This window comes from Salvelinus namaycush, chromosome 19 (genome assembly GCF_016432855.1).
Source record: "Salvelinus namaycush isolate Seneca chromosome 19, SaNama_1.0, whole genome shotgun sequence".
Taxonomy (NCBI): domain Eukaryota; kingdom Metazoa; phylum Chordata; class Actinopteri; order Salmoniformes; family Salmonidae; genus Salvelinus; species Salvelinus namaycush.
The window spans coordinates 34,640,987-34,667,783 of NC_052325.1; the positions used below are offsets into that span (position 1 = coordinate 34,640,987).

Genomic DNA, 26,797 nt, shown 5'->3' on the forward strand with positions numbered 1-26,797 from the left:
TCTTGCGCAGTGATTTGTCTAGAGCTCTTTGACACATAATATGTATCATGTGTAACATAATAATTCATACAAATAAATACAGACCTAATAGTGGTTAATCTACACATTACACCCCAAAAGGTGATAATCAATTTGTAAAAGTATACTTATCAAGTAATATCAGTTTATATACCCTTAGGTTCATATTCGTCTTCTCAGAGGCCTGAATATAACCACTTTTAAAAGTGTCATCATGATTAATAGAGTTTATTTGACTTTACATATCAAACAAAATATACACAAGGCAAGGTTTTGTCACAGCAGTTCCCATTGGTTTGGGTCGAATAAACCCATGTCTCTTATGTATGGCTTTGAAATCGCTAATCATAACCGTGTTATGTTTACTTGTAGAGTGTTGTGAGTGAGTGACTCAGTCTGTTGACGATAGCACACATGGTGGTGGAGTGACGTGTCAATGCATTCACACTTTGGTCATCGGGGGAACTATCCAAAGCCGTTTCAGCTGCCTGGAGCAGACACACATAGTTCATGACGACCTCGTCCACCTTGGCTACCACCTCTCGCTGCCGGCTCTCAGGGCTCAAGCACTCCACCAGTGACATGCAGGCCTGTGTTAAGCAACAGACCGTGTGGAAACTGTGAGTCAGGGTGAGCAGGGTGTCCTGGGGGCTGCCTTGCACCAGGGCCATGTGATTGCAGGCGCTGCCCAGCTCTAGGGCCTCCATGGAGAGCAGCTGACTGAACCTCCACAGGTCGGACTCACTGACCTCTGACCTCTGGCCACCTCCCTGGCATACACCGGAGCGCACCAGGCCCATCATATCCAGGGCATCTCTCTGTGCATCTGAGAACCCCTGGGGGAGGGTGTAGGTCTTTCCCTTCAGTAAGTTCACACGGCTCAGCTTCGCTCCCAGGCTCATGCCACTCACAGTCACACCACTGGCCATGTTGAGCTGTTCAGCCACAGCGGAGGGTTCAGATCCAGAGGCGTACAAAGAGACTGTGTTCTCTGCATCAACACTGGGGCTGGTAGGGAGTGACTGTCCCTTCTGACCCCCAGAGAATGGCTGGGAGGTGGGGCTTTCTCCTGCTCCACCTCCGACTTCATCGTCATCGTCATCATCATCATCAGTGTTGGTCTTCCTCTTGGCGAAGCAGTGTGTGAAGGGCCCATGGCACCTCATCCAGGTGCTTCTGTCCAGTCTGGGTAGTGGCACGGCTTGGAGCTGCTTGGCATCCAATGACGCTGGCAGCATGATAGAGGCGCCTCTGAAGAGCCTCCTGCCAGAGGACTGAGAGCTAACTGATCTAACAGACGATACTGATCCCTGGGACAAGGACAAGCTCTTGGAAAGTGTCTTGGAAAAAGCAAATCTCCTCTGTGGCTTGGAGGGGTCGTCGGGTGACTGGACTCTCTGGGCACTCCTCCCACTCAGCGTGGCTTTGGTTTTCTCCAACAGCGCTTCGAGGCTCCTGGAGCCCGGCGTGATGCTGCTCCAGCTCCTTCTCAGCATCCGACCCCTTTGCTGCAGTGGCTTCCTGAGGCTGCCTGTGATAGGGTCACATGGGTGTAAGCTTGAAGGGAAAGCCTGGGCGCGGCATGGGATGGGCTCAGTGCAGGGGCATCCCTGCTGCTTTGTGGCACTGGGCACACTGGACTCTGTGCTGCTGCTACTGGTTAATGATGGTGGCGAGGTGGTGGTGGCGGCTGCGTTGACCTCGTTGGAGAGAGCAGAGGAGTAGTCTTCCCCTGCAGCCATCTCGAGCTGGGTGCAAGCTACACTAGGGGGAGCAGAAAATCAAATAGAATCGTTAAGCATCTCCCTGATAACATGGTGCGTTGCTTTGATCTCTAACCCTTTCCTGTTTTCATTAGAGGACTTTTTAGTAAAATGTTGCTCTAATTGTCCTTTCATAACAGAGAGTGGGGTAAAATAGAATAAAGGTGCATTTCAGCACTTTTATCAGATCTCCGTGCAGCAAGTGTTACATAATGAACCAGTACACAGCTGTATTTCTTATACCAATCGCATCCTCTACACATGTATGGACTGTTGCATGTCCTTAGCTAGTGACATGCTTGTTATTGTCTTCTGTCTGAATGGATAATGCTACTCTGACACCATGATGCATATCCTAATCCCCAGCTAGTGAATAATGTATCAACAGCCTCAATGTGCTCCTGGAATTGTGTTTACCATATAAGCGCACAGACGTCAAAGGAAAAGACCGCTCTATTTAGTTGTACCTGTGGTTTCTTTTATCTTAGGCATCCGGTGGCAGCCATCTCCTCGTATGGTACCGAATCCAGGCTCGGCACTGGTGGCTGCGTGGATCTTCCTCAGCAGGGTGGGGTCTATGGTCTGATGTCTAGCCTTGCCCTGCTGTGTCCCCTGGCCTTGGGTGCCATAGACCTTCTCCTCCCCACTAATATAGCCCAGCCCCTTGAGGGAAGACTCTGAGAGCAGGTGCATGTTTTCTCCAGTGCAGAGGGGAGAGTCCATGGGAGTGACACAGCTACTGCTTCCTGAACTGCAGCCAGCATCTATAGAGGAGCACTGGGAGCTCTGGAGGGAGTGGACGCCCTCGCTGCCCTGTAACAATGACATGCGCTTACTCAGGTGATACTCGTGTAACCGTGTGACATCCTGCTCGGCCGAGGGAACCCTCGTCTGCTGCTGCTGTGGGTCGCTGCTGGGTAAATTGGCTTCCTCAGTACTGTGGAGGACTTTGGCGGGGGAGCGGGAATGAGAGTCTAATTGCAGGCTTCTCTCATTTGAGTCCTGCTTGTCTCCCTTAATTGTTCCCCTATCAGAGTGCGAGGCTTGTGAATCACTCACACAGTCTGGGGAAAGATTGTCCGCCATTTTGTTTTCAGGAGGTCGGTGATATCTTGGGGGCTTCTCTCGATACGGATAGGGTGTTCGCCCCAATTCAAATTGGTTCATGTATGGAGGTTCCCTTAGAATAGCATTATATTTGGGTGGGTCTGAATTATATTTAGGTGGATCCCCTCTATTTGAGTTCTGGATGTTGCTGTGTCGATTTTCTGTTGAGTCATCGTTATCTCCCTGAATCCTGCATTCCGTGTCACTCAGCTTCCCCGGCTGCTTTCTCATCACAGAGCCCATGTGCAGTTTGTTGAAATAGTTGGTGAGGGACTTGGTCTCCATGGTCTCTGGCTCCATCTCTCCCCCATCTGAGTGGAGGATCTGGGTGGAGGACACAGCTGAGGACTTGGCCCCCTCCTCCTCCCCCCCTCCCTCCCAGGTCTCCTGAGGGTTCTGCTGTATGGCCAGGGCTACCTTTCCTTCACAAGGTGTTTTGGGAAACTCTGTTTTCTCCTCAGTCAGAGTGTGGTAGCCCTCAGCAGTGGCCACATACAGTCTCAAATGGGTTTCAGAGAGTTTCTGGGCAGCGACCAGCTCTGAACTCTCCGTCATCTCTGAGGAGTTAGTCTCGTTGCCAGAGTCCGATGAGGACTCGGGGCTAAAGGCCCTTGATATTTCTACACCTGTGTGCCACAGAGAGACAGACATTTTATTAACACATTTTACCTGAGGCATCTTAGAGATATTATTAAAAAAAGCACACAATTCATTGATACAAAGAGTATGAAAGCTGTGAGTTGAAACGCATCGGTGCGACTGATCATAAATGATAAAAAAGGAAAGAAATAATCCACAAAACAACAAAACAACCAAAAAAGGACTGGAACCAAAAATGAGTGAAATACAGGAAATGTTTTATGTTCAAAAGGAATGAAACAATGCGCACACTAAATGGAAACATAGAACAAAATGTTTTTTTTATTGAAAAATCAACAACAACAAATCTAAAAGTTAATGGCTGGAACATCCGCGTGGTGTTAATGAATAAACGTTACAATAGTGTAAGAAGAAGAACCTGTGCTATTTTCTGACTGTGGGTGTGGGCTCTGCTCCTCAGAAGCCGCAAGGGCCTCCAGTGCCTGTAAGGTGGACACCACAGCATCGTCCAGGGCTCCCTCCATCTCTGGGCCCTCCTCCCCCTGTGTGGGGACTGAGTCTATGAGGGATACAGGGATATCGTCACGGGTCCCCTGGCCCTTTCTGACATGCCCCTGGGCCCCTCCGTGCTGCTCATCCTCATCAAAGCTGTCCCTAAAGCCTGGGGGTGGGGCTGCGATGGCCAGGTTGAGGGAGTGAAGCAATACATCCTCGTTATCCTCCTCGTCTTTACCCTCTGGCGGCGGGGGCAGGGAGGTCAGGTCGATGATGTCATCGCTGGACCCAGAGAACGAGAGGAAGGTGGCCTTGTCCAGATCCCCCATCAGCCCCATGTCCTCCTCGCAGCTGATGTCATCCTCGTCCTCGTCGGCGTCCGTGGTGTCGGCGTAGCAGATGTCGTGCAGCAGCGGCTCCTCAATGCACTCGGTGTTGCCGAAGATTTTGGCGCCGTACGGATAGCCCTCCCCGTCCATCCCCATGGGATCCTTGCTCTTGTAGTCCTCCTCTAGTCGCTCATACATGGGGCTGTGGTCGTGTAGAACCTCTGGGACTTCGTCCATCAGCCTCTGGTAGCCAAGGTTCTGGGGGTTCACACTGTCTAACGGTGGATCCCCGAAGATGAAGGAGACCTTGGCACTGCGGGGGGAGTCCTGGGCTTTGGGTCTGGGGGCACAGAGGTAGGGCTGGGGGTGTGTTGGGCCTCTGGTCCCCCCTCTGGTATCTACCCTCTCTGCCATGTGCATGTTGTTCTGGGGCGGCTGCTGGATCTCAGTGATATAGACAGGGGACATGTCACTCTCACTCCTCCCATGGTCCATGCAGTCTGAGTCTCTGTTGGAGGAGGGCTCCCTGGACGTACAGCGCTGGTTGTTGTGGTGCTCCTCACACCCTCTAAAGGAGGTGCTGTACGCCCACTCTATAGCTTGATAGTTCTGCTTTACTCTGCAGTCATGGCCTGAGAAGGAACCAAAGAGCGGTTGATAATCCCGTTTCTGTAATATCAGTGATGCTAATGTATCAACTTACAGTATAGTTGGCTTTTGAAAACAACGGAACTGTTTAGAGTCTAGACTCACCGGTGTCTGCATTCCCTGTTTTTGCCATGTTGAAGATGGAACGGCGAGAGTCCACTAGTAGTCTGTAGTATCCAGCAGTCAAACAGGCCAGATTCATCGCATCAGTGGACTCCATTAGCAGAGTGATGGGCTGGAGAATAGGGAGATAAGAGGACGACAACGAACACATTAACAAATGAACACAATGTTCTCATTGAGCATTCATTTCCTTGTATAATGTTATTGCAGAAAATGCTATTATATAGCTTATTAAATCATGTTAGATGTCAACTCATTGCATTGATCGTCATGATCATATCACATCCAGTCCCTTTTGAAGATATGTTTGATTTCACCTTCACATCCAGAACATGTAGCTCTACCCTGACGTTCTTCTCGTCCTCTGTGTACATCTCGATACGGTTGACGTGGCTGAAGTCCGCCAGCAGCGCCACCAGGTTAGTCTTGGTGTTGATCACATGACTGATGCCATACCTTGGACCAACTAGCAGGGTTACCTCTGTGTGCTTCTCTCCTTGCTGTGGGCATTGAGCAGAGGGGAAACAATTGAAACACAATACACATGAACTCATTAATGAGATATGATATTCTGATATTTTGTGTCTTGTTATTCAAATAGTTTGAGCTCAGAAAAAAAAAGAGGTAGTTATTTACCAGCAGTATAGATTTAAAAACCCGTCCTCCGTACAGTCGCAGGTCACTGAGATACTTCAGATAGTGGACCTTGGCCTGTAATGCTGACAGCTGAAAGAGAACATGAGCAATTTAGGCTATTGACAATATGAATGTGCACAGGGGATTTCTTCTACAATGAAACTGGCGCTGTGATTAGTCACATTGACACGTTACATTATCTAACAGTGGGAAATTTACGAGAGCATGACAATTTATGATACAGGAGAGATAGAGGGAGGGAGAATAAAGGTACCTTTTTTCCAGGAGGTACCAGATTCTGGTTGGTTTTGAGAATGTGTGTTAGGGCTTTCTTGATGTTCTTCTCTTTCATGCTGGACAGTACTGCAGGAGGGAGAAACAGTGCCAAACCCCACTCCTTCCTGTAGAACAAGAAACACTGGTAACATAAGCTTTATGTACAACATAATAGAACAGCAGAATACATTCCTTCAGCGAACATCAATCACTTTATAAAGAGAGGATCCGTTGATTAACCCACAGGTAATCGATTATGATCAACATCCATATGAATTACCTGTGGTATTTACGACATAACAATCAGGGGGGAAATCGTTTCTGTATCTGAAATGGATGTCATTAGTTAATCTGACGTGGATGTGATTTGTTCTTTTCAGATTATTCTCAAGTAACTGAGGAAGTGTTGAGAGTCTGATGGTGTAAGGGCGTAAAAAGCCCAAAACACAGTGCTGCCAGATTGAACATGTGAGAAGATGCAGGTCCATGTGTGAACTTTAGGGGACCAGACTAGACATTGGACCTGGTCCATACTGACTTGGTGGTGGTGCAGCAGTGTTATATTATATGCCATTTAGCAGACGCTTTTATCCAAAGCAACTTGCACGCATGCATACATGTTATGTAGCCTATTGGTGGTCCCGGGAATCGATCCTACTATTCTAGCGTTGCAAGCGCCATGCTCTACTTACTGAGCTACAGAGAAAACACAAGCCACTCACTCAATGTATTTGAGCGAGACTTTCTGTGACTGCTTGGTGTTGATGGTGAGGATGTACATCTGCAGGGCAGCCAGACGCAGGGCCGTGTCGTATTTCAGCTCTGACCCAAATCGCTCCAGCACCACGTCATTACAGCTCTGAACGAAGAGAGGAGGAAAGGAGAGGAGAGGAAGAGAGGAGGAGAGAAGGTTAAACTGGTTGGTCTATTGTTACTGAGCATAATGCAGTTATTGTGTTGGGCTCCAAGTCAACACTAGGTAATTTACATTTTTCTGAGCTAACGTTTCTATATGAAATCTTACCAAATGCTTATCAATGAATATCATACAAAATTGTTGATTACACAATCAACATAATAATTTGTTAATCAGGCAGTGTTGTCTTCCATGTGCTGTGAATCACCTGAACATAGAGGTATTCAAACGCCACTGCATCTCTCCTGAGCAGGTCAACGGGGTCCTTTGGGACAAAGCTGATGCGGAAGAAGCATTTCATCTTGTGTGCCCCTGGTCTCTGTGTCACCTAGGACAACAGGCGAGGACACGGAATTAACATTTAGTGATGAGATGTCATGAATAATGAATAATGGATTAAAAAGAACTGCAAAAAAAAAAAAAAAAAAAAATCACTAAATAGTCGTAAAATATATATCCTCATTTGTATGCATACAGAAACAACATCAATGTTACAAAAATGTATAAACCATAATGATAATAATAAAATACGTAAAACAACAATGGGAAAAAGGTGTAAAACAATATTCCAGAACCATTATGATCATTTCAATCTACAGTCTGTCTTATGGAGGGTCTGCATTGTGCTCTACATTACCCTACACTCATTCTGTTCACATACAATCATTTAATCACATGCCCACCACCACCCAATTCCCACTTGCTATGAACGAACGTGGGTCATATTTGATTGCACTGTAACTGAATGAGGGCCTAATATTGTCTATCTGTCGTCTACCCGGGTGTGAGGCTGCTCACCCCACTGTATTAACCCCACAACGTCTCACCTGAGTTAACATCTCCTGCTCGTGGAGAATCATGAGTTTGGTGGCCGAGCCCTCGTTTCTGTGCTCCAGCATCAGCGAGAAGTGTTCAATACTCTTAACGGAGAGCTTCTCTTGCAGGGTAAAGATGACATCCTTTCACACAGACAGAAGAGACATTCATTATTAATATGGCATGTGCCAGGAACGTGCACAGCAAGGCTGCAGCATAGGGGACCACCGTGTGAGGGACTGAGGTGTGAAGAGAGGAGAGGAGAAAAGCTGTGTAAAGCACTCATTTGCATTACAGATACTGTAGGTGTAGCTAAAAATGTAAGCAAACAATTTGATTATTGAATACTGCATATCCTAGAAAGATTATGGAAAATAAATGTTTCTTTCTCTCAATAAAACCTATTCAAAATGTAGGATTTTTCACATTCATAATCACAAATATAGGGTGCGTAACTTGACGTTAAATGTCAGCTGCATTACATAAAATGACACAGATTAAACAGCACACTTTGGAGATGTTTTGTGTAGGAACACCATGAGAAAAAAGTGCTGGCCTACTTCTTCGTACATAACACTTAAATGAAGTTACAGCTCACTTGCCTTTGTGGGAATGCTGTGTGTAATGCACATTTGGTGCGGATAAGGATAATACAGTATGCTACAGTGATCAAAGAAATTAACTATTCTGTAAGTGGCCTATGAATGATGCAAGGTTAAATTGAAAAATCTTTTTTTATCAATGTCCCCATTAAGATGTCTTAGTGAAGGGCAGGGTGTACCTTAATGGATGTGTTACTGTCAAACTTGAAGGATTTGGTCTGTCCGTTCTCCAGGTACACCTTCAGAACATTTGGCATGAAGAGTAGAGAGTTGTCCTTCACAGATTCCTGGAAATGAGAAGAAAATGGTGATAATTACAGCCTTTTAATTGATCAGTAGGCTACACTACACTGTTAAATGGTCACAGTAAGCCTTTAGAGGGGTACATATTGGCAGGTAGCCTAGAAATTCACGGGTTGGGCCAGCAACCCAATGGTTGATGGTTCAAATACTCAAGCTGATAAAGGTAAAAAATCTGCCAATGTGCCTTTGAGCAAAGTACTTAGCCCCAATTTGCTCCAGGGGTGTTGCACTACTATGGCTGACCCTGTAAAACAACACATTTCACTGCACCTAAACATATTTTGTTTTATATAATGAGAAAACAATGTATAATGGCAAGTAATGGCAATGGAAAGAAGAACACGACTGGCATCCAATACAGTTTAACAGTCCAACATATTTTGCAATATTAAAAGATTCAAGGTCAATATCATAGGTGCATACTTTTACCTTTTGGAAAACATTGGTATACAATAATATGAGACAGAGTGTGATGTAGTGTTGTAGAACACTATGGTGTACTTACTGGGACCTGTCCATTAATGATGACCTCCTCTGCAAAGCGGACTTTCACTGGATTAGACTTTAACTTGGCCTTCTTGGCTGCACTGATGAACGCAGATTTGGGAGACTGGGGGGGTTGAATAAAAAAAACACAGTTGGCAACAGCTATTGCCCCGTGGCGGGAGAAGAATGTTCCATTTACACTATCCCATCCTCATCCCACTACCATTAACACTAGTGTTTTCATTCAATTCCCCTTATTGTAATACATTAATATGATTAGAGATGCTATAAGGGCGTGTAGTGGAAGGACACCCCCACTGGTGTCTGTGTCGTTGAGTCACAGCACAGCTATGTCTGATAAGTGAGAACAATTCAAGTTTGAATTAGAAGAGCCGGTTCTGCATGCATCTTATGGGATTCTGGAGCTCTCTCTATCTGTTTTTTCTGCAAACCGAAGACATTTTCAAGATGAGCTTCTTCTCAAGTTGAGGCCCTTTCCAGTAGAATAACATGTCAGGCTATTTCCCTTGAGACAGTCTTCATACAGGAAAATATAATTAGAAGAAATGAATGCTCAAATAATATAATTTTCAGAGCTGTGTGTGAAAATATGAAATGTAATATGTTTTACAAGTTCTGTGCGGTCTTTCTGGATGTAATTGCTACTTTTGTCATATATAAACCATTGTTGTTGAGTTGAAGTCTGAAATATGCTACCCAAAGCCAGGATACAACACATAATGATTTCTGCCAGAGTTCGAACTTACATGGTGATATTTCCGATTATTTGATATTCAAGTCATTGTCTATTTTGGTGGTGATGGCACAAATCCATCTCATTGACCTATTTTGTGAATCATAATATCACCGACATTCACAGTAGCTGTTATTGTGGCATTCTATCCATCCTCCCAGGTGCTAACAGCTGTCAGTGTGGCAGGTTGAGGTTCATCTGGGGTCTCATGCTAGGGGTTGTTGCTACCATGAGAGGACTTGGACAACTTTCAGTATTCAGTGTTTGGACTGAAATCCCTGTGAATTAGCCAGGCGAACACTAAGCAGGTACCTCCCTGTTTTGACGCCAGCAGAGACATATGGCCACCTTTTTAAGTCTCGGATTGTCTTGGATCCACCGAGTCAACAGACACACAGTCAATTGGACTTCATATCCCAGAAGTTCGCTCTGAATTTTATCAATGGAAACCTTTAAAGATGGGATAATTGATACTTACTGGGTACGGTTGAACCACTGTCAAAACAATGGATTCCTTGCAGCTCCTACAGAGAAGGAACACAACACAAACAAGTCAAAGAAAACATCATTAAACTGTAGATTAAAAAGGAAAATATGTCATATTCATGTCAGCGGAAGACGATTAATCAGGCCTGAGTCAGGCATTGTTTCTCCTATACAGTGAGCAGATTCTGACTGCTGAAGTAAGCCCATGAAGAAGGTCTAACAACATGAGAAATCTATTCTAGCCATGCCTCAAGCCTGGCTGTTACTCCTGTAATGAAACAGTAGTTTACTGCTGAGATGGAGCCCAGCACACTGACTCAAGGCCAGGGGAGCAGTGATGGACTGGACTCCTTATGAACATATTTCACTGCACTAATCTACTGTACAGACTCACTCCACAGTCCACAGCATGTAGGTCATATGGCCGTTCAGCCACTCACTCACTCACCTGAGTCAAGCATATAACAAGACACATAGAAATAATTCACACTGGTATATAGTTGGACGCGCATGGTGCAGATGTGGGCAAAATACTCTACCCCATTACCCCACACTATCTGGGTATTTCTGGCATTGATATTGAATCTATACATAGGGCATTATCTTTCACTGCAGGTTCACCGGGGTCTCATTCATATAGACATTTACTGTCTATTGTCATGACTCACGAGCCATGGAAATTACTCAGCAAGGCAAGGCACACACAGCTTGACATTACAATGTTTCAGGAAAGAAATGTCCAAATGACTTCCTGTGCATCCATGAATCCCATGTAAACTCAGCAGGGATACTGTATGTATGTTAGAGACATTGAGTTCCTGTACCTGACGAGGTCGATGACCCTCTCTCTGGGGGCGGAGCTAACCGGCTCATCGTTAATCATGATGATCTCGTCTCCTGGGGTCAGTCTGCCCTCAGAGGGACCTCCTACCAAGACACAGGGAACCACAGGGCAGTGGTACCAATTACAAAGTTTCTAGCTAGTAATTATTCTTTGTTTTCTGGATTCATTGTACTCTTTAGGCGTAAGGTTGGCTAATTTATAAAGTACCCTGAAATGCATGGTTTATAAATAAAATGTGGCCTTTCATTGGTTATCATCACCGATTGGTCGCCATCTTTTGTCATCTGGTCACCATTGGATATACAGTAACACATCTTACTTCCTGTTGATTAATGGCTATGTGTGAAGCTGTGGTTATTAATGGTGACATGATTGGTTTACAGGTGGGCTGGTATGTGTACCTGGTGTGACTGACCGGACCACCACTGGTTTCTCACTGCCTGCCACAAAGCCAAAGCCCAGGACTGGATCTCGTCTCATCTCCACCTTGCGGGGGGCTGGAGGTACAAACTTGTCCCCGTCCAGACGAACCTCCTCCAGGGAGCTGCTTTGGGACACGTGGCTGGGAGAATGAAGAGGGAAGGGGACAACCATAAGTCCAACAGGTCACTAACAGGTCACCAACAGGTCACCAACAGGTCACTGATAGTGTCACTACAGGACTGAACACCAACAACTCTATTTTTACCATTGGTACTGGTATCAACCTTGTATGTAGTGTATATTTTCATGTGTACTTGTTTTATTGTATTTGATTTCTTGTGTGTCATTTTTTTATTTGACTTAGTAGTATTGCATTGTTGACTAAGAGCTTACAAGCAGGCATTTCACTGTACTGTTTATAACTGCTGTATCCTGTGTACGTGACAAATAACCTTACATTTGATTTGACCTTTCTCCTTTAAAATGGAGATGTGATTCAGTATATCCAAAATGGGCCAAAAGGTGTTAAAAATTCCTTTAACAAAATATGTAAAAAAAAAAAAAATCATAAAGCATTACAAATGAATATATATGAAATACTACTGTAACTTTGGCTAGTTTCTTCCATAAATCTGAAACATACAGTAGGAGTACAGCAGTAAATGTCATGCTCTTAGATATGAACCAACTGGATGTTTCCCAGTCTATTAAGTTCCTTAAACGTTCAAAGCTGAAAAGTAGCATTTAGTCTGAAATTACAAACTACTGCCATGCCTCAAAATAGAACCCGTGGGCGATGACAATCTAGCTGTGATTATATCTTCATGCAGCCTCACTTTCACTCTTATCAAGAAAATCTCAAACTAAACATGCGCACATACTAATGCAGATAACCCACTGGGCAAAAACTGGTTGAATCAAAGTTATTTCAACGTAATTTGTTCAAAATAGCATGCATAGGTTGCAGGTCTGTGAAGATCTTCATATTTAAAAAAATATATATATATTTGTTTAAAAGTTTATTTAACTAGGCAAGTCAGTTAAGAACAAATTCTTATTTACAATGACGGCCTACCAAAGGGCAAAAGGCCTCCTGTCGGGGCGAGGGCTGGGATTAAAAATAAAATTAAAATATAGGACAAAACACACATCATGACAAGAGGGACACCACAACACTACATAAAGAGAGACCTAAGACAACAACAGCATGGCAGCAACACATGAAAACACATCATGGTAACAACACAACATGACAATAACATGGTAGCAACACAACATGGCAGCAGCACAACATGGCAGCAGCACAAAACATGGTACAAACATTATTGGGCATAGACAACAGCACACAAAGGGCAAGAATGTAGAGACAACAATACATCACACAAAGCAGCCACAACTGTCAGTAAGAGTGTCCATGATTGAGTCTTTGAATGAATTACATTTTTTATTTAACTAGGCAAGCCAGTTAAGAACAAATTCTTATTTACAATGACGGCCTACGCCGGCCAAACCCAGATGACGCTGGGCCAATTGTGCGCCACCCTATGGGACTCCCAATCACGGCCGGTTATGATACAGCCTGGATTTGAACCAGGGTGTCTTTAGTGACATCTCTAGCACGGAGATGCAGTGCTTTAGACAGCAGCACCACTCAGGAGCCCGGGAGATGGAGATAAAACGGTCCAGTTTGAGTGCTTTTTGAGGCTCGTTCCAGCTGCAGGGAACTGAAGAGAAGAGACCCAGGGATGTGTGTGCTTTGGGGACCTTTAACATAATGTGACTGGCAGAATGGGTATTGTATGTGGAGGATGAGGGCTGCAGTAGGTATCTCAGATAGGAGGGAGGGAGGTCTAGAGGGTTTTATAAATAAGCATCAACCAGTGGGTCTTGCGACGGGTATACATAGATGACCAGTTTACGGAGTATTATAGAGTGCTATAGAGTAATTGCTGTAATAATCTGTGCAGAATCTCGAAGGGCATTGATCGCTTGCGCCATGTACTTTTAATGTAATCTCAACTGCAATCCAGGTCATTTGGTTCTGCTATTAGATGAAGCACAGTAATAACACATGAATTTGTTGTATACATTTAAAAAACGATCTGACATTGTATTTCCATTTGATCTTTGCTGTGCCTTTAAATGGTTGAAAGCACAGTAATAAGCATTTGGATGACAACTAAACCAAAAATTAGACATTGTTTTTTCATTGGAATTTGGTTGTGCTTTTAGATGTTTTAAAGCATTGGAAATTCAACAAACTTTGGGTATTTTGAGTGGATGAATATAGGTTGTAATATCATTGATCAACTTCTCAACCAAATATTACCCAATTATCCACGTTGAAATGACGTGGTGTGCCCAGTGGGAATGTGTGCCCAGTGGGAAACACTGCTTTTTCCAGATTTAGCACTAAAAAAGTATATGGCAGCATCTTACTTGCATGTGATTCTTCAGCCATATGGGAAACCAGAAATAGAACGTGTGGCCATTGGCCAATGAGCCTTTGACCTGTGTGAGGTGGTGCAGTATGCTGGTGATTAGGGAAGGGCCAAGTCCTGAGGTTCAAACAGAAACAGACTGGCTTCATGTTGGACCTGTGGAACCACTGTGGCTGGCCAACCTGTCACTGATACCTGTTAGTCTGTTGCCCGACACTCCTCAGTCTGAACCCTGATCACCCTTCTCATTTGAACTAGTCAACATTGACTTTAATTTGGGATATTCCAACATCTATGTAAATAGACTGCAATTCAATTAGACTATCATGTTAACTGTGTTAATAAGTGTATTTATTGATCATATACAGTAGATCAATTAACCAAACTATAATATCCTTTACACAACATAAACTGTCAACAAAACTGTTTATGTGCCAATTTGTAGCTTTGCATCTCCTCTGTATGTTCCTCCAGTTTTTCCTTATCTAGTATCTCTCCCTTCTCCAGCAGCAGAACTGTAGCACCAGAGGCAGCAGTAGCAACTCTTCCCATGGTTGCCACTGTGTTGGGTAATTAGGCCTGTGGGCTGACTGGGGAGCCAGTGTGTAATTCACAGTCATTCCTGACACATGTTCCATTCGTCACTGAATACCCACAATTAATCTTTCAAGGCACTGAGCGAGGGCAGGGAAGGTGCAGGCAGGGGCTTCTTGACATTTACACGGAGGCCTATGGTAACAGACATCTTCTTACTGACATTTGAAACACATTGTGAGTAATGTTATATGGTTGATTCCCTTGGTTTTGGGTTGCAATAAAACATATCATATTGCTAAGGTGCCACTGAGACAAAGTCAGATGTTGGTTTCAGCACTTATACATGACAACCACAACAGATTGTGTGCAGTGGAAAAACATATGGACATCTGCAACCAGGAAGTGTGCTGTCTCATCTCCAACCACGGCCACCTGCTAGAGATGGCCCGCCTCCCAACGTACTGACAGCCCTCTCAGCTAGCACATTTAGTTCCTTGGAAGTTGTGTGAACGTATGTTTTTGGTTTCACATTGGTTGTTGGAATGAAGCCATACGTTTCCTCTGCTCTCCTCTCCCAAGGACATAGTCATATTCATAGAGTATGCAATGTCGGTCATTTAGTATGCATGGAAAGGGTACACCCTGATGGTCAGTGTAAAGCAATGCATTTCCTTCTCCATCCACATGAGCTTCTATGCGTCCTCCACATGCTCCATGATCTATCTCACTTGTTTACAATAGGAAAAGTGAATGGGAACAGAAGTTTGACGTTTTCTCTCGTGTCTTCTTATTTAAACAACAACAAAAATTGATAAAATCAAAGCCCTTCTTAGATCAGCTGATATCTCAAAGTACTGTACAGAAACCCAGCCTAAAACCCCAAACAGCAAGCAATGCAGGTGTAGAAGCACGGTGGCTAGGAAAAACTCCCTAGAAAGGCCAAAACCTAGGAAGAAACCTAGAGAGGAACCAGGCTATGAGGGGTGGCCAATCCTCTTCTGGCTGTGCCGGGTGGAGATTATTACAGAACATGGCCAAGATGTTCAAATGTTCATAAATGACCAGCAGGGTCAAATAATAATAATCACATTAGTTGTCGAGGGTGCAACAGGTCAGCACCTCAGGAGTAAATGTCAGTTGGCTTTTCATAGCCGATCATTGAGAGTATCTCTACCGCTCCTGCTGTCTCTAGAGAGTTGAAAACAGCAGGTCTGGGACAGGTAGCACGTCCGGGTAACTTGAAAACCCTGATTTCTAGGGTAATTTTAAGATGTCAGGCTTGAGAATCAGTTCAGTGCCTCACTACCCAAACCAGAGGTAACTTGTATGAAGTGGCCAAGAGACTTCATATGATCTCCTACTGCTATTTAGTGGACAAACTGGGAATCAGATAGGGCGTATATTTACATCAATGGATAGGTAGAGCCTTCAGCTGTCTCCTCATATGTATATCAGTCCTGTTTTTTATGTAAGACAACAAATGATGTTGCATAAGCCCTGTGTTTTTAAAAGGGCTGAGTTCCTATAGGAATTTGCACGTTTAGAGCGACACCATTACGTAAAATATCTGACTTTATAAAAAATATTTTCTTTATAGTTTTGGAACAGTAATTGGTGACATATTTTGTCAAACCTAGACTTTCAAATGTCTTATTCCCCAACATTTGACAATTGGGAATGTATTCATTTTTAAATAACATTCTTAGAATGTTCTCTGAATGTTAGTAAGTTTTTTTATTTTTTATTATGGAAAGTTGTCTTAGTGTTCTCGGAACAATTTGAGAACATGACTTTAAATAAAACCATGATAAAACCTGTAGGAAACGTTTTGCTGAAGTACTGAAATTCCCACAGAAGAACGTTGTTTCTTAACTTCCTTGGAACAATTTGAGAACATGACTTTAAATAGAACCATGATAAAACCTGTAGGAAACGTTATGCTGAAGTACTGAAGTTCCCACAGAGGAACGTTGTTTCTTAACGTTCTCTGAACTATTTGAGAACATTTGAGATAACATTTAATCATGTTTGAACTTTTAGGAAATGTTTTGTTAAAGTAATGAAATACCAAGAAAACATCGTATTTTTGTCAAGCTCCTTAAATGTGCTGAGAATGTTCCAAAGCCAAGCAACTATCTTGCACCATTCCCAGAAAGTTGTGGGAAGGTTGTATCCAAAATAACCAGGACAACCACGCACTCACCAAGCTCTAAGAAACATATGGTTCTCAGAACACTATGTGCTAGCTGGGCTGTGTCTAATGGACACTAATCAGCACCATTAGTTACTAATGTTCTGCAGCTTGCCCCATTCTACAACATAGAAATATAATCGTTCTAGGACTTTAATTTCTATGATCTACACATTCCTCATAACCCATAGTGACTGATCACTAAGCAGCTGAGTGACTGACCATAAGCAACACAAGATATATAAACATAAGCAACACAAACTATTGTCCTTACTGAGTCTCCACCAGGACCAAATCTTCTTAAGAGGAGAACGTCTGAAGGGTTGCAACAAACCATTTCTCTTGAAGTAATTTTGTTGTTTTTTTGGCCGTGTACTCCCTGCCTGGGTAGCAATGTTCTAAGCACTTTGAATTACCATTGACAAGCAATATAATGCCTAATGTATGAAGTAAAGCTTTTGATAAAGCCAACTTCGGGAAATGATGCTGACTCGCAGCTCTGCTTACCCCACCTTTTCACCTTAAATGTACTCTTAGATTAAAATATGTTTCCTCTATTACAAACAGGTAGAGGGTGGGATGGAGAGAGAGAGACAGAGAAAGAGAGAAAGAGATAGAGAGAGAGTGAGAGAGAGAGAGAGAGAGTGAGCGAGAGAGAGAGGCAGAGAGAGAGAGAGAGAGAGAGAGAGAGACAGAGACAGAGAGAGAGACAGAGACAGAGAGAGAGACCGTACATTATAGTCTTAGATATCTTATGGAATTATCCTCTTCTATGATCAGTCTTCATGAAACTGGGCTTTTGACCATATCCCCACAATGCTACTGATGTAATCCAACCTTTTAACTCCTATGGACTGTAAATATACACCTCTTTCCAAAGTCATATAGCTAGCTATCTCTGTTATACACTGAGTATACCAAACATTAGGAATACCTTCCTAATATTGAGTGGCACCGCCCCCCCTCCCCAATTTTGCCCTCGGAAGAGCCTCAATTAGTCAGGGCATGGCCTCTACAAGGTGTGGAAAGAGTTCCACAGGAATGCTGGCCCATGTTGACTCCAATACTCCCACAGTTGTGTCAAGTTGGCTGGATGCCCACGGGAAACTGTTATAGTTCTTGACCCAAACCGGTGCGCCTGGCACCTACTACCATACCCGTTCAAAGGCACTTAAATATTTTGTCTTGTCCATTCACCCTCTGAATGGCACGCATACACAATCCATGTCTCATTTGTTTCAAGGCTTAAAAGTCCTTCTTTAACCTGTCTCCTCCTCTTCGTCTACACTGATTGAAGTGGATTTAACAAGTGATAACAGCTTTCACCTGGTCAGTCTATGTCATGGAAAGAGCGGGTGTTCATAATGTTTTATACACTCAGTGTATATGGTGTGATACAGTATGCTTAGTCACTGTCACTGGTTTATTCATGCCTTCCTGTCATGCATACTATACCTGTTTCATTAAGCAACACCACAACTTGATGTCAAACAATTAGAACCTTGAAAAACTGAGAGATCACTACTGACACAGACATGCCACATTATTTATGAGTCTTCTTCCTATTTAGCAAGGTTCAGCCTCAGTGATGTGCCTCATCCAGACAGGCTATGTACATCCAATACACTCCGTCCTCCTCTGGAGCTCTTATGTAACCTGTCTGACATCACGCTGCTCAAGCTCTAACCCAAGTATGATAAGTTCCCTAGCCTGTTTCCGACAGTACCTATCTCAACGCAGCGCAATATCACAATATAACATATCGCACATCTCTGTATGAGAGCTAGGTTTATATGTAATCACCAGGCAAACAATGTGCACATACTGTATGTAATGCTATATTACAGCAGGGTGCATATTCCATGAGTACACACTGTGTCTAAATAAGAAAGCACTATATTATGCATAAAGAGATAAGTACAAATGCCACAGTATGGCTGGGAATCTTGACTTTTTTTGTTGTTGCAAAGCCTCATACTCCTACAGAAACATAAGACATGAAGAAGCAGCCAAACACTCCCTTGTTACTCTGGGCTTTCTTGCCCGCATACAGTACAGAACAGAACAGTACAGTACAGAGCAGAACAGTACAGTCAAACCACATTCAGATCATAGGAGAGATAGATAGACAGAGAGGATTATTTTACCTGTAGTCCTCCTCAGATATCCAGAATGGCTATGGATCGATTATGCTGATAACACTGCACCCCAGCGTCTCTGCAGCTACATGCAGTCTCATAGAGATCAAAGAAAGCCGCTACGCAGGTGAATTCTTTATCAGGAGCCGGCAGAGAACATAATTAGGGTTTAGTTCTCTGCTCCAGAGCTAGCTACAGTAAAGTGGTTGGAGCGTGTCTGTGAGTGTGTGTGTGAGAGAGAGAGAGAGAGAGTCTGTGTGCAGACAGGGTCTGTGTCTGTGCGCAGCAATGGAAAGAAAAGGAGAATCAGTATTCTGAAGGCACAGATGGAGGGAGAGAGAGAGTGTGGAGGCACTAGGCAATGACGTGGCTGAAATAATCACAGGTTGCCAAAGCCTCCCAAACATCTGGGACTGAGAGAGAACCACTGTCTTCTTTTTTTCTCACCTCGTGCCTCTCCTCTCTCCTCGACTCGACTTACTTGATGTAGCAGTCTCGTCCGTCTCTATTGGTGGCCATGTCCCATCCATTGGGGGGTCCATGTGCGGCGCTCCAGGTGCCAGAAGGAGGTGGCCAGCCTGATGACTTGGTCCTGTGGCTGGGGAGGAGGACAGGGGGAGGAGGTCAGGCATAACATACTTACAGTAATGACAAAAGTCCTATAGGCTGCATCTTAAATCCCACCCTATTCCCCATATAGTGCACCACTTTTGACACTAGGTGAGTCATCATGGCACAGTTTGAGGCATCCCAACTCATAACAAGTGGATGTCTAATTTGAAGCTCACGAACAATGTTCCTTAACCAGTGTTCAGTCAATTAATGTAAATCACATGAATAATGTAATTGAGACACGTAGGCGTAATTGTCATGCCTCACTCTTGTGCTATCACAGGCATGAAATCGTTTTTATTCCGAGATGTTCCCAGATTCCTCCGAAAGCAGGGAACCCGGAGGATATCTGTGATAAGGGCAGTGCCAGGAAGAGTTCAGAGTTTATAAGTGAGAAAATGGAAACCCATGTGTTTTGTCCCTTTTCAGGAAATTATGGATAGTACTGGAAGAGCAAAGAAGAACCCATCTTTACTATGAAATCTGTGCTGTAATTTGTCTTCCAGCTGGAAACGATCTAAATCAAATAGTCTAAGAGCGAAATCACCAAAGGCTCTAATCCTTACTTTGCCACAACACTTAAATCAAGTCATTAAACAGATCCCTTCCTGTGTCTTCAATGTTCAAGTAACACTATCTCCTCTTGTACCACACAATATAACATGTCACAGTTGTCACCTAACAGAGTGATGGACACTCAGAATAGGTCCATGATGAGCCTAAGAGCATGATGGATGCCCCCATACTTCTCTTTCTTTCCCTCTTTCTTTCTTTCTTTCTCTCTGTTTCTTTCTCACCCCTGCCCCGTCCCTCCCCCTCTCTTACTAGCTTTTGGTCTCTTTATCGCTCTCTCTCTCTATGTGAGCAATGGGTGAAGATATGAAAGCTGTGGCAGTAAGTTATGTCACTTCAAAGGCTTGTCTGCTGTGTAACAGGCCTCTTCGCATTCATTATTCAAAGCCTCTCTTTCTTCCCCTCTTTATTTCTCCCCGGTTACCAACCAACTTACTTAATGTCTATGTCTGTCTGTGTGTGTGTGGTGTGTGTGTGTCATATTACATAGCAGGCTCTATGCATGAAAACACAACATGTAAAGCAGATTCAAAAGCCAGAGGAGAAAACAATAGACAACCGAGCAGCTATATTGTATACTTCTGCCATGAACGTGACCTGCATGACCTTGATAACAAGGCTTATGTTACTTTCATCCAGCAAAAATTAAATAAAGCAACAGCCAATAGGTCTACGGTAGTTCTGAGAATACTTAACCTCGTTAAAAAAGCACTTAAGTGCTACTGGATGCATTGATTCTGCATGTGTTCATATTAAATCATAGGGGAGTCTGTTGGAAATAGCGTCTGTAGCCTACTCTGAAACCCATAGAACAGCAGAGCACTGGGATAGGCTGGGCTCCAAACGGGTGCTATCTGATTTCCTCCAATACAATCGTGTGTTTGAGAGGTATTAGCGTTTCCACATGCTATGAATTTATGGGTGCCACAGTGCATTAACAGAAAGCAGCAGGTTCCCCTGGCCAGAGGTCCTCATCACATTGATTCTGCCCACATAATTTCATTCTCTTTTTCCACATTTGGGAAATGAGTTAGCATTGTATTGTCTCTTTCTTACAATTTAAAAAATATATACATTTTACATCACCAAATACCATGTTATATTTATTTGGGGAACACTGTACATTCTTTCACAGCAGTGGGGATTTTGTGGTATCCTACAAAAAGGCATTGGTAATAAAGTTCAATGCCAAATTTGAACTCTCTAAGTGGTGTACTGAATAGCATGGCACCATCACTGAAATGTGACTGTGGAGAGTTGAGCATGTCCTCTCAATTGAGAGAGGTCCTTGAACTCTAATGACACCCACAATCTTCAATACTCCACATTCAGAACAGCAAACAGGGCACCATGCAGCTATGGTGACTATGACAATTCTCCGGAAGTCTTTGCTATACAAATAGAGCATGGTTCTACTCACAGATTCCGAAGATGTGCCTTCAAAATGCCATTCTGAATCGACCAGAAGCTGTATAATATCCATTCTCTTTCTTTTCAGCCACACTCCCCTATCTTTCTCTCCCCTAATGGCACAGTCATTGATATTTTGATCTTTGCTTTCTTTTATCTGTAGTCCCGGAATACATTATGCCATTGAGGCTGTGTGTTCTCGAGGAAGAATAATAGCCAGTCGAGGAGTTGAAGAAGTTCGCTGCAGTGGTGGACAGTGAAACTAAGCCTAGGTAGGCTTTAATAAATGATGACTACTCTATCTGGCATTAGTAGTGCGCCAGGCCGGGCCCAGGTGGGTAATCCACGCTGCGCAATTCATTACCAGGTTAGCCAGGAGTCAGAGAAACCGGGCCTCTGGACGTTGTTTGTCTCTGATGCTCAAAATTGCTGTTAATAGATGGACTGGGAGTCCCTGTTCAATGTTGTGTTCTGAGAATAAGGGGTTCCTTGAGACTTCCCTTGGAATAAAGAACACCACAGAAAGTGGATAGACAAGAGGATACTGTGTGTATTTTGTTTTTAAGTATGGTACTGGATGTTTAATGATGAACTATTCAATTCTAATAAATTTTCAATCTAATCTAAATACCAACATTACCTTCTACAATGTTGTATACAAGTGAAACAGAGCAACCTAAGTCCATAAACCACAGACAATAATAAGATCAACAACTTTAAATTACCTTCCTCAGAGTACAGGTAGGTAGGCTATAATTTTCCACCAGCAGTCAACCTTCTGGAAACATTACGGATGGTGAATAATAACCAATAGAAGTATTGCACTCCTGGGAGTCTCGTAGCCTCTGTTGCCATGACAATGAAGGTCAGGCATAGTTCAGGCTCTACTTTATACTCCAAGTTTAAACACAAAGATCACAACCTCGACGCATTTATTAAAGGGACTTAATTTTACACCGGCTAAATGTCAACATCTATATGTGTGGGGGAGGAGGAAGTAATATCTTTGCCTCAAAAGGTGTCGGATTTCTGTGCATAGTTTATTAAGTTGAAATCAACATCAAACCAACAATCGACCATAAGAATCCAATGGTTTTGAGCCTGTATGTAGTCAGGGGAGCTATCCCTTTTCAGTCGATAATAAACATAGCATAACTAAACTAATCTCATCCTTTCTTTATCACTCCACTCACTACCTTGCACTTTCTCTCTCCTCTCCTCTCCCTCTCTTTCTTTCTCTCTCTTTATCAACCAGATATTGGTGAGAACATGTCATAGTATATCCCCTGAAGACTTGGTGTTAATGAATTATCTTCCTTTGCTTGATAGGTGGCAGAGGCTACACCAAGCACGGCCATTGGAACACAAGACCACTCCACTCTGCTTGAATAATTCACAGGGATAATCTCCATGAGTGAAACTAAAGCCAGACACTGGCATCGACATCACTCTCATTACCCATATTGAAGGTTAAAGATGGAATCCACAGTAGGGGGAAACAGTGCCACTGCCCACCCCACAGCCGTTGTTATTGTTTTTGTTTTGTTGACAAAGCAGATGTGGGGAAGGCTGGGGGAGCGTTGCACATCATGGTAAAAAAAAAAATTGCAGTACATATGCTGCTGCTCTATTCCGCTTGCAATGATGTCCGATTGAAAATAACAGTGTTCAGTGTTTGCAGTAACTTCTTTGTTGTTGTAATATCGCAAACGGACGTGGCAGTTTCACCATTAAGGATTCAAGTGGCTGTCGGCCATTATGGCTACAACAAGACACACATCATTATAAACAGGAAATAGGTATAACTCCTGATGTTTATTGTGCTTGTGGGGCAATATGTTTTATTATCCTTAAAGTGGCAATCTGCCGTTTAAACAATAACAATACCCACCACTGTTTTGGTAAAAAGCTGAGTGATGGGGCTGGAAAAATGTAACTACTCTCAAATTCATAGACAGGGCTATGGATGATCAAAGTTATAGTTTTAACCATATTTTGAGGCTATACAGTGTTTGTTTACATTTTCTTTCCTTACAAACATTGGAGCTATATAAGCTTATATTGTGGGTTCTGATGGGGTTCGACTGAGCTCATGAGGCATTAATAAGTTATACTCTTAAAAAATCAATGTGTACATATCATTATTTAACATTGTATGTCTAAAATTGGATGGAGCAACTGCAGATTGACCCTTTAATCTACAGTAAACATCCCTGTAGGAGATTCCAATATATTTGCCCCTCACTACTGTACTATTAACATTAAAATACCTTAGCTACATGCAGATCAAATTGTAAAAAAATATATATATATCACCATAATGTCATGACAGTATCTGCTGCTGTACAGTACAACAGAGTTTTCTTCAACATAACCACTGCATAAATTCCCCAAAGTGGGAGAATATTGCTAGTGTTTTCAGGTGTGTCGGAAGTAATTTTCAGCTGTGTAGTGAAAATGTTGCGTAACTGGTTTATCATCTGCCACTCTGTTGAGACCCCCCCCCCCCCCCCACACACACACACACCTGTTCCCTATGTTCCCTGGTAGAAAGTAGTGCCCTAAATAGGGAGTAGGGTGACATTTGAGACACATACCAAAGCTCTCAGACAAGATGCCTCCTCCTGGGGTGGAGAGGCACCTGCTTTGGCATCTGAAATTTTGGGGGAGTGTGAAAGTAATGTCTCCCCTCTGTTTGACCCAGCTAAGGAGTTCCTACCATATAATTAGGAATCAGAAACCAACTAAGGCTCCCTTACTTTCACTCATACTATCAGACCCGGGGTTACAAAAGACAACTTGAGTTCTCTTTCAAATACTTGTTTCTCAAATTTTTGTTGTTGTTGTATTTTACCCTCCATTTTTCCACAATTTTGATCTTGTATCATCAGCGCAACTCCTCATCGGGCTCGGGAGGCGAAGGTCGAGTCATGCGTCCTCTGAAACATGACCTGCCAAACCGCGCTTCTTAACAACCGCCTGCTTAACCCGGAAGCCAGCCAAACCAATGTGTCAGAGGAAACACTGTTCAACTGACGACCGAGGTCAACCTGCAGGTGCCTGGCCCACCACAAGGAGTCGCTAGAGGGCGATGAGTTAAGTAAAGCCCCCCTCTCTCCCCTAAACTCTCCCCTAACCCGTACAACGCTGGGCCAACTGTGCGCCGCCCTATGGGACTCCTGATCACGGCCAGTTGTGATACAGCCCGGGATCGAACCTGGGTCTGTAATGACGCCACTAGCACTGCGACGCATTGCCTTAGACTGCTGCACCACTCGAGATGCCCCTCAAATACTTGTTTCAATATCTCACAATGTGGATATGGCCAACTCCCATATCGCAGACATGCTCCGTTTACTGCTCTTCCCTCGTGGACTGCGCCCCACCCTGTGAGTGATGCCTCTGTCATCACCACCTTCCTCATTGATACTACCGCTAGGGGAGTACCAGAAACGAAGATCGAGGGGCTCGTCTAGTGACAGAGAGCCGAGAGACATTCTGAGGTTATTGTTTATCTTTTGATTGAGGTGACGTTGTGTACACATACATTGTAAGTCTCTCATTCTCGGTAGACCTAGCGGTACAACTGAGATGGTTGTGAGGTGGGTTACAAGGGAAGCCGTATCTCACACTGCATGCTCCTGTGTCAGGGAGAAAAGCAGGTAATCGTCTACGTAGGCAGAGGTTCTCAGCCCCCTGATTCTCAGGGATGCTAGAGCCACCTCCACACCCTTGCTGAACATCCAGGGAGGTAGTGCTAACAAGGGGACAGCGAGGTACTCGTAGGCTGTGTCCTGAAAGGCAAAACTGAGAAACCTCCTGTGTGCTGGCAAAATACTTATGTGAAAATAAGCATCCTGTAGGTCAATTGAAGTTAACCAGTCGACCCAGGGAATAGAGAGTACGGAACGTGAACTTTCTCAGATAGCTGTTAAGGACCCGTAGGTCCAGAATGGGGCGTATCCCCTCCTTTTTTTGGGAACCAGGAAGAACCGGGAGTAGATGCCGTTATGGCTCTCTTTTGCTGGTATTGCTCTGATTGCTCTGTTGCTCAATAGAGAGGAGATTTCCTGCTCTGGTATTCAAGCTGAGTCACCACGGGATTCTAGCTATTGAAGCTAAAATCCCTTTGAAAACAGGTGGCTTCATGGCAACGAAGGCTGCTGAGGGATCACAGCTCATAATAATGGCCGGAATGGAGCAAATGGAATGGCATCAAACACCTGGAAACTATGTGTTTGATGTATTTGATACCATTCCACTGATTCCGCTCCAGTCATTACCACCAGCCCGCTCTCCCCAATTAAGGTGCTACCAACCTCCTGTACTTCATAGCGAACTGCAGTCAGTACCCCTTTGTAACTGTGGACAAGTCCCAGGGTTGGGCTGCGAATGCGGGCCAGTTCCCTGCTCTTGTGGCGAGTCACCCACAAGTTGGATGACACTTTCTCGCCAGTGGTCCTGGAGTGCCCCCTGGTGGCGTTATAGCGAGTTGCCCTTTTGTTATATTTCTGCTCTGTGTCATTGACAAGACTCTTGAATGGGACAGAGACTTATATGATTTAAAGGGATAGTATCAAAACAATGGTGCTTGGTGGCGACCTGCCCCGGCTACTTGAACGAGAGCCGAGGGGAAAGCTGTAGCACGGAGGGGTAAACTGTGCACTTGGGGGTAGAGTGAGCCCCCACCGTCTTCCATTTGAGCAGATACATCTGAATGAGCCACTGCACAAGGGTTAGGGTTTTAGATTGGGGGGGGAAGTCTGTGCTCCACCCAAGTGGGGACAGGCCAAGAAACAATGTGAACTGTTGGCTGCCCCTTCTGCCGCTCGAAAAGTACCACTAAGTCGAGTGCCCCTTCTTTCCCCAGGGAATCAATTGGGCGGAACTTAGATGCGGCTGCAGCAAAGGGTGGCTTTCCCCACTGCCAGCCTCTGTTAGGAGACTCGTACTGTGGGTTCGCTGCCTGCTTCGTCGCTGGGGGCTTTGCAGTGTGGAAAACCCTGGTGCCAGTGTGTTGCCCTTTCCCTGCCGCGAAGCCTTGGCTTGTCAAGGGGTAGACTGGGATGCTGCAGTACTGGCCCAAACAGTTCCTTCGGCTCAATCGGACCGTCAAGGAAATCTGCCTGTCCAAGAGGCTGGACAAGTTGAGCCACAGGGCTCTCTCCCCTAACACAGCAAGGCTCATGGAGCACCCACAGCCTTGAATGGCGCCGCTGGAGGCCAGAGGTTGAAATCTGTAATGATGCAGATCTCCTTCAATAGGTTCT

At 44.1% G+C, this 26,797-nt stretch overlaps 1 protein-coding gene across 1 annotated transcript; it reads right to left on the reverse strand.

The window, feature by feature from the left end:
* Positions 1–380: 380 nt before the first annotated feature.
* On the reverse strand, positions 381–26,715 carry LOC120063996 (FERM and PDZ domain-containing protein 4-like). Its single transcript, XM_039014306.1, has 20 exons — positions 26,368–26,715; positions 25,847–26,062; positions 25,158–25,321; positions 24,840–24,962; positions 19,414–19,530; positions 11,604–11,764; positions 11,183–11,285; positions 10,351–10,396; positions 9,138–9,242; positions 8,509–8,616; positions 7,739–7,870; positions 7,120–7,239; positions 6,718–6,854; positions 5,994–6,120; positions 5,720–5,809; positions 5,401–5,583; positions 5,066–5,195; positions 3,907–4,944; positions 2,249–3,514; positions 381–1,777 (listed from the first exon to the last, which is right to left on the reverse strand). Exons 1-20 carry the CDS (start codon positions 26,713–26,715, stop codon positions 381–383), a joined length of 6,111 nt encoding a protein of 2,036 aa, XP_038870234.1.
* Positions 26,716–26,797: the final 82 nt, after the last annotated feature.

Excerpts from the sequence above, each read along its gene's own strand:
- LOC120063996 (XM_039014306.1), bottom strand. The coding sequence starts at position 26,715 with ATGAGCCTTGCTGTGTTAGGGGAGAGAGCCCTGTGGCTCAACTTGTCC. Across the intron at positions 25,322-25,846 it reads TTCGCTATGAAGTACAGGAG|GACACAGCCTACGAGTACCT; the intron begins GTTGGTAGCACC and ends TTTGCCTTTCAG. Across the intron at positions 24,963-25,157 it reads CTGACACAGGAGCATGCAGT|CGGTAGTATCAATGAGGAAG; the intron begins GTGAGATACGGC and ends GTACTCCCCTAG.